Genomic DNA, 8,370 nt, shown 5'->3' on the forward strand with positions numbered 1-8,370 from the left:
CAGTTCAGTTAGTGGTGGCTTCACCTGAGCCGACAGGCCAAGTCAAATAGGCCAAAAGGGTTATGTTTTCATCTGCATTTGTTTGTGAACACGTGCGTTTGGTGTTTTGGCAGAGGGATGAGATCTCCTAAGAGCCACTAGTAGTTCTTGTAATGCGTTCCTTTGTATGTTTTCTGAATTCACAGAAATAATGTAAAAATATCAAATGAAAGCAAGAAGTCAAAAACTGAAGTAGCATTCATTTTTAATTACAGTAACTGATATATAAAAAGTAAGAACCCTAATCATAAGAGCGTGCGTAGTGTGGTTTTTAAAGCAAGATTTTTTTTTTTTAAATCCCTCCCGCCCAGATATATCTCCTCTCTTCTGCCGTGGACAGGTACAGAACATCTTGCTGTGATGGAAGACGTGGACACGGGAGATGCTGCAGATACAGGGACACACAGAGACATTCTTGATTGTCTGGCTGGGAAGAACGGGGCAGGGTGACTTGTCACAGAGGAGAGTACTAAGATAGAAGTCCAGAGATTATGCACATTATTGAGAGACAGCATGCTTCCTTGAAGAGAAACTCGGCTCACTAAAGGGTGAGTCCGCGTGCCGATAAGAGAGTTTCTCTAAAAGTGGGTAGAAGTCCGAAGTCAAACAGTGATTGAGGTTGCAAAGTCGAGGGCGTTTCAGATTGTGTGTACCTGAGTTCTGCATTGGCCCTGGAAAACGCACAACCCAGCAGAATAATCATCAAACAAAACAGTCAGTGCAAATATGGCCCCAAAGAAATTTCTTATCAACAAAAAGAGACAAAATGCTGTGGCCTTTCACTCCGACACAGATCCATTGTTTCAGGCGGGACAGTTCAGGGATCTTTACACATCATTTCTTTTTTCCACGTTTGTGTTACTCCAGGTCACAATCAGCAAAAAAACAAAAAAAAGGAGGAAACATCTCCAATTGAAAAAGGTTTGCAATATATCAGTGATCAAGATGGGTGCTGTTACTAAGTTACTAAGCACAATGTTAACAAAACAAAATATATGCGCAGCGTGCCAGCAAATTAAAAAAGAGAGAAGAACAAAAACCTAGAGACAACATTTGCCTCGTTACTTCTGGCTTGTCAAAAACACGAAGGAATCTGCTCAGATCCTTGGATCACTGAGCTAAATCTACAGAAGAAATCATGACCGATGGAATCTGTGAGGCTCACTCTGCATGTAGTGAAGGCACTGACGACAGCTGGACGCTTCCATACGCTAGAGCACATCCTCAACTAGCAGACGAAAACTTTTCTACAAAAACCTTTGATAAAAACTCTGAACTGTTTGACAACATCTTGATAATTCTTGTAGACAACATAATGGCAACAGCAATGTGCAATATTGAGAAGGATAACAAAAAAGACACAAAAATGCTGGATTATATGTGTGTGTGTGTGTGTATGTGTGTGTGTGTGTGTGTGTGTGTGTGTGTGTGTGTGTGTGTGTGTGTGTGTGTGTGTGTGTGTGTGTGTGTGTGTGTGTGTGTGTGTGTGTGTGTGTGTGTGCATGGGGGCACGAGCATGTGTGTGAGCTGTGGTTTGGTCCCTCTTAGCCGAAGGTGGCGCCACAGTTGGGACACCGTCTCTGACGCAGCGCGAAGCAGAAGAGGAGACCCAGAGGGAAGAAGAAGATGGCACACAGGATCCCCAGGCAGGTGAAGTCATCCTCCAGGACACCGACTCTGCAACACACACACGAGGAAGTATAAGATGATGAGATGATGCAGATTCTAGGTCAGGCGAGTCTGCATGTTCTCCTTGTCTAGAAATGTCTGTCGGTGCCAATGAGCGTGTGAAAGCTTGTTTATCTCAACGATAAGTTGGTGACCTGTCCTGTCGTCAGCTGGGATTGGCTCCAGCTCCCCCCATGACCCCTCAAGGATAAGCGGATGTCGATTAGTTCCAGGTCAGGTGACCAGGTCACGTCTACTTGAGGAAATTCGTCTGACCATTATCACATTTTACAGTGTGTCTGACCCCAATCTGAACCATGTCCATGAAGAAGACACAGCTCTGTTTGAGTCTGAACCTCATAATAAAAAGAAACGTTTATTTTCACTATCGAAGCCAAAGATAATTAGAAACCACTTCTAATTATTCAGTCCAGAAATGCGTCACAAATTACAAAAAGAAGTCAAATATTTGCCCAATGGAAAAACATGTAACTGCCTTTAAAGGTAAGTGAGTACAACCAAAACATTTTCTGCTTCGTGGGACAAATACCATGAGGCATGAAGTAACTTATGTTGAAGGGTCTCCTGACTGCAACAAGCTGAGCAGCATGCCCAGTAAATCTGCTGGTCAACCAAAACCCTACAACAAAATGAAAAGCGACTGTACTTTGGAGAACACAAAGATTTTAGTTGGGATAAATTAAATAGAAATGATCTTTATATATAAATAAACTGATATTAGATTTTTTAATATCAGTGCAAAACAACTTAAAACTGTGTGTGTCTGGTCTCAGGTTGCACCACACTGTGTGCTGCTGTGACACGTCTGCCAGGAAGTGGCCATGATGCAAATACGACTGACTAACACTGTACTAACTTTCTTCACATCTACTCAAGGTTTTGCATAATGTGGAAATGCTCAGTCACTGATGAGCATGTCTACTGTTATCACAAAGTTCTTTTACAAATACAGAGTTGATGCAAAGTACTTTTAACACAGTAATTAACAGCCAGATGAGGACATGAATAATAAAAAGTGAGTCATATCTACTTAGATTAAGAATTCAAGTCGCAAAGCTTACTACGGGCAGAGTCTTGTTCTGTCTTTAAAACAACATCAGTGTTCACTGCAGTTTTAGTGACCAAGGTTCTTAAAACTTTATAATTAATCATAAAACAATATACTTCAGAGACTCTTAGTCATAAAAGTAACCTATAAACAGATAAATAACTAGAGTGGTTGAGCACATACCTGTGCAATAGCCCCACGGTCCCCAAATGAAACCACATTTAAACTCACCAAACCACACACACAGAAACATCAGTCCCCTGAACATGCCTGATCTTTGTGGAGCGAATTATTCCCCGAGAAATTTAGGGAAAATGTTGAAAACCAACCATCTCACAATGTGAAAGAAAAGATCAATTCCTGGATCTGTCCCCTGATCAGTTTCCTCCTTGGGTCATTTCCCATCACTCTAAACAATTTCAAAGAGATCAGTTGAGTCATTTCTTGAGTAATCCTGCTTACAAACAAACAAAGAGGAAAACAAGACCTCCTCGGTGGAGTTAACTATTTCACCCTTGAGCTCTGTGAAACCACTAACTAATTAATTCACCGCATGACAGTAAATAATCCTGTGGCAGAGCTGTGGAACAATAAGACGTCATAACCTGGTTGCTTAAGTTCCTGGATTAGATGTAAAGATTTCATTATACAAATTCAAACAGTGGACGAGAGTGCATGTGATTTCTAATTAGGTTTTGTGTGGATTGTGTCCTGTAGTCACCTTTAGTCCTGTGTGGCCTGAACAGCCCCGTCACATGTTTGATGCTGAAATCATCTGACTGACAGGATGTTGACTCAGACACAATGTGAAACCTTCTTTTTCTAAGAATGAAAGTCAGAACCGCCCCGCAACAGTGTAAGCATCTGCTTGTACAGCAGTAAGGTAGGGGAGGTGAAAACACACATGCTGGGAGACACAGGCAGAGCCGAGTACGGAAACTGGGTTAGTCGCAGTGAGCGCGTGTTCAACCACGTGTTCAACCACGTGCTAATCGAGGGACCTTGCCTCATTTTTATGAGTTTCATCAATGAACTCATCAAATCACTGTTTCACTGTCCTCACCCCGGATGTCTGACATTGAACACCCCCCAGTATTGCATGTGTCGTCTTGGTGTGTGTGTGTGTGTGTGTGTGTGTGTGTGTGTGTGTGTGTGTGTGTGTGTGTGTGTGTGTGTGTGTGTGTGTGTGTGCGTGCGTGCGTGCGTGCGTGCGTGCGTGCGTGCGTGCGTCCTCACCTGCAGGCAGGGCAGCCTCCCACCACCACTACAGAGGGCTGGATGATGGTGTAGGTCCCAGTGTAGGGCTGCTGGGATACGGCAGGGGCCATCTGAGCCGATGGGTATCCTGTGGTCGACACAAGGTGATGACACATGTTATTTTGTAAGTAGTGTAAATACTTGTTTTATAGAGAAATTACCCATATTGTGTTTTTTATTACTCAGTCTGTGATAATGTGAAATGAGACTCAGCAGTGACACAGATTTACCGAGGCTACACTTATCACTGTAAACAGGTTTGGCAGCACAGTCAGATCGTCCTGAAGTTGATGGTTCAAAGACAATGGACAGTGTCACTTAGTTTAAAGTAAAGGTTTGACATTTTAAAGCCAAGTTAAATTGACCTTTAGTCCGGTTGTTAGTAATCTGGAACTAGGGCTGGATCATAATATCAAGATTAAAATGTTCCCATCACTTGATATCGATAATAATCACAATAACTTTCACATTATTACAAGTTTAAAGACAGATTTTTGCTCCTAAACATTTGACAACAGCAAAACATTTTACAAGGTTGATCAATTATGTGTTACACCTCCTCACTGTGCTCACACAATGGATAAGCCTTTATTATAACTTTTGTTTTTGATAATTATTCCTATTGTTTTATCGCTCAGCCCCATCTGGAACTGATCAATTTCATGGTACATGTAAATGTCACGTGACCGAGTCCTACAATGCACTTTGTTATATTCAGGAGAGCATTATTTATAGGGACAAAGACACTTGAGGGATTATTGGTTACAAGGAACATTCAACTGTCAAAAATATCTTTCACTTATAAATGTAGATCACATCCGATCATTAAGTTACTACAAACATGAGGTGACTGAAAAATCAAAGTACGGTTATGGCAAGTTTTGACACATGAGTGTTTTTGTAGAGGAGCTGGTTTTCACAGACTTTTCTGTCCATCTGCGTCGATAAGTGTTTGACACAATGAACTTTGATACCATACAAGCCATCACTTGTTTATCAGCACTTTTACCTTTTATGGACGCCTCTAACTCGCACTAAACTAGGACATGGCACGTGATTGCAAGACATCTTAACTTTTCTCACAGTCAGGTGATGATCTGCCTCCTTCAAATGCAGCACACATGTACAGTAGAAGGCCTGAGGCAGCAGTAGCACCACCACAGTGGTGGCTCTATAAAAGCTGCCTGGACAGTACCAACAATTCAACATATTTCACATTCTGATGCTTCCTATAAAAACACAGGCCTCTGGGCTGGATGAGTTCAGAATCAGAAATAATGTATTGATCCGCAGGGGGTATTCGGGGAAATGGGTTTTTTTTTGCTGCAGCCAAGAATAGAAATATATACAGACCAAGAGAGTTACAATGAATAGAAATATAAAATATGTTTGTTTTGTAGAAATGTGTATGTCTATATGATTGTTTGATCCATCAGTGGGTAAAAAACCGTTTTATCCTTGGTTATGTGAAATGGGTGAGATGCATGTATAGATGTGATGACAATATAACAAACAAGAAATATCAAGTATAGCAATAGAGTATGTAAAATAAGAATAATGTAAAATAAATATGTGCTTTATAATACAATACATAAAGAAGTTGAAAGGAAAATGTGACAACTAATTCTGACAACTAATTATCTAATTATAAATTTGATTAACTAATTATAAATGTAATTATTTATACACAATTATTATTGTTGGAGGTTTAATTAGCACGATTTTTTTTATTGACTCAAAAATAGGTCACTAACACTCAATAACCAAAAAAATGCTGCTGGCACATTGCGCATGCGCACCACGGGATCGGATGAACAACATAAATGAGCTTTTCGCAGTAAAACGAAAAGTCTCAGATACGAAGCTTCATTATTTAACATCGTAGATTTGAAATACACAGAATCAGAGGCGACACGGAGACACAGCAGGTTTCATTTAGCCGGAGGCGGAAGTTGAGCAGTCGGAGCTCACTTCACTTCACTTTTCGGGTTAAACGTGTGCGACACACGGACACACTCACCCTGGACGTCTGGGTAGGGGTACGGCGGTGGGGCCGGAGGCTGGATGGCCCCATAGCTGTGCTGCTGCGGGCCGTACTGATAAGCCCCCGGGACTGCGTTGTAGGCGGGAGGTCTGTCCTGGAGGAGCGGTTTGCTGTCCACCATCTCCGCCGACGTGTTCTCTCTGTCCTCTGGCCCTGGAACTTCAAAACTCCTCCGCAACACTCGAGGCTCAGAGCTGAACTCCGGTTACTTCGTGTCGGTGTGCAAAAACCAAAGACAACAGAGAAAAGACGCTGCGTAAAAATGAAACTTCGTCCCTCTCCATGCGCCAACTTTGTCCCCGGCGGCGCAACAAACCCCCCCCCCCCTCCACCACAACCACCACCAAAAAATACAATATTCACCCAAACGCGCAGGGTGAACACGGGAATGGAGTGAGTCCGCCTGCTTGTGGTTAACTTAGCTCCATGTCCTCCTCGCACTTGGTCCTTCGATGCCAAAACAACAGTTGTGTGTCATCGCGGCAGGTTTTAACTCCGCTGGAAGTCACAGGCTCGATCCTTTCTGTCTGGATTGTCACAAGAGAAGAATCATGTGACGAGTCTCCTCTGCGCATTCAAAGGCTTCTTAAAGAGACACGACGGGCTCACGAGAGGCTGGAGCTGCAGCTGCTGCCGCTGCTGCTGCACTGCAGAGTCTGAGCTTCACCACTGGAACACTCTGCTTCCTCCACAGACAGGGGATCCAGGCATCAGCCTCTGGAGGTTGTTGAGTTAACAGCTGTGACAGTTCCCCGTGGAGCGAGGGCAGCCCGGTTTACACTGTGACTTACATAATTGGTCCTCATCACAAGTGGGCTACATTTGAGGTTGCATAATATTGAACAGTCAAACAAAGCATGAGGCTGCAGGTTATCAAAGGAGAGGAGAAAACAACAACTTGGATATTTCCTGGTAGTACATTTACAAGATTTTTCTTTTTTAATGTTAAATCATAGTTAGATGTCAACATGGAAAACACAGTAGTTGTTCTCGATTGTCTCGGCATTATTCTTAAAAATGGAATAGACAAACAAATATTTGAATATTTTAAAGATACACTCAAAATAAACTGAACTAAAAATACTAGTGAGATCTTTAATTTGACATTTGCATTATTACTCTTGAAAAAAAAGTCCTACCTCCAAAATGTTTGAACCATTTCTTTCTCTGTTTCATTCAGGAGCTCAGGGTCTGGATCACCACACAACTGTGAGGAATTTAAAATGAACTGATTACAAGAAACATAACATCAATATAATCCATCAATGTACAACGTACAAATGTAAAATACATTTACAGTTTGTAGTACAATTTTGAGGTACTCCAGTATCTTAATGTTAGTCTACTTTCTGCTTCAATGCATCTCAGACAGGGATATTGTAATTTCTACTTCACTACATTTGTTTGACAAACATTTCTTTATGTTAACATTTTACATAAGACATATGATGATCTTTCATTTCACCAAAACAATCCAATAGTAAAGGTCGCACCAGTGGTTTCAGTATCCTGAACAGTTCAACTAAAGTACCACGTGCATCACGTACAGTGTGACAACAGTGTGACAACAGTGTGATAACAGGTTTTCACCCCCCCCCCCCCCCCCCCACCCCCCCCCCCCCCCCCCCCACCCCCCCACCCAAAAGGTTCAGTGTGTAGAATTTAGTGACATCTAGTGGTGAAGTTGCATGCTGCAGCTGAATAAGCCCTCAGCCTCCAAACATGACAGAGAACCTGTGGCAGCCTTCACTTGTCATATAAACTCAAAAGATGTTTAGTTGGTCTGGTCTGGGCTACTGTGGAAAAAAACATAGTATTTCAATATAAAGGTAAACGTACAATCAAGATGAAGTACACAAGTGAAAACACCAGTAGGATTATTTTATAAATATAATTGTAAATCTTACACACTGGACCTTTAAAGCTTGATGCAAATATCTTGACCCAGATGATGGTGATGACAGTTTTAAAGAGTTTTACTTGACAAACATTTTCATGGGCTGTACTGTACTAAGAAACTTTTTTGACAGGATGTGGAGCATTTTTATTTTTCATTGATCCAGTTCATGGTCAGGGCAGATTATCCTACACCTCATATGTCCTGTAGTCCTTGAACGTGTCTTTGTTTTTAATCCTGGTTTGTAGTGTACAATATTTCAAACTGTGTCCAAACGCGTAAAACCAAACCTGCGCCTCAATAATTCATCAGGCGCTGGATGAATTATTAAAATATGCGCGTCGATCAGCTGCGGCCCTCTGAAAAAATATATGTCGGCAGCTCCCGTGTTCGACC

The 8,370-nt window shown here is 41.9% G+C and overlaps 1 protein-coding gene and 1 long non-coding RNA gene across 2 annotated transcripts; one reads left to right on the forward strand and one right to left on the reverse strand.

The window, feature by feature from the left end:
- Positions 1-227: 227 nt before the first annotated feature.
- bri3 (brain protein I3) lies at positions 228-6,198 on the reverse strand. Its single transcript, XM_069524423.1, has 3 exons — positions 6,054-6,198; positions 4,013-4,121; positions 228-1,716 (listed from the first exon to the last, which is right to left on the reverse strand). The coding sequence occupies exons 1-3, from the start codon at positions 6,196-6,198 to the stop codon at positions 1,584-1,586; spliced, it is 387 nt and encodes a 128-aa protein (XP_069380524.1). The 3' UTR covers positions 228-1,583.
- Positions 6,199-6,852: 654 nt separating this feature from the next.
- Positions 6,853-7,386, forward strand: LOC138407641 (uncharacterized). The gene is made up of 2 exons (XR_011240972.1): positions 6,853-6,989; positions 7,258-7,386. It is a non-coding gene; the product is annotated as an uncharacterized lncRNA (long non-coding RNA).
- Positions 7,387-8,370: the final 984 nt, after the last annotated feature.

The sequence above is a fragment of the Paralichthys olivaceus genome, chromosome 5 (genome assembly GCF_024713975.1).
Source record: "Paralichthys olivaceus isolate ysfri-2021 chromosome 5, ASM2471397v2, whole genome shotgun sequence".
In the NCBI taxonomy this organism is placed as follows: domain Eukaryota; kingdom Metazoa; phylum Chordata; class Actinopteri; order Pleuronectiformes; family Paralichthyidae; genus Paralichthys; species Paralichthys olivaceus.

Bases quoted from the DNA above. Each gene is read 5' to 3' on its own strand.
- bri3 (XM_069524423.1), bottom strand. From the start codon at position 6,198: ATGGTGGACAGCAAACCGCTCCTCCAGGACAGACCTCCCGCCTACAAC. The intron at 4,122-6,053 runs GTGAGTGTGTCC...TGTCGACCACAG, and splicing joins CCCCTACCCAGACGTCCAGG to GATACCCATCGGCTCAGATG. The intron at 1,717-4,012 runs GTGAGGACGCAC...TGTGTGTTGCAG, and splicing joins GGAGGCTGCCCTGCCTGCAG to AGTCGGTGTCCTGGAGGATG.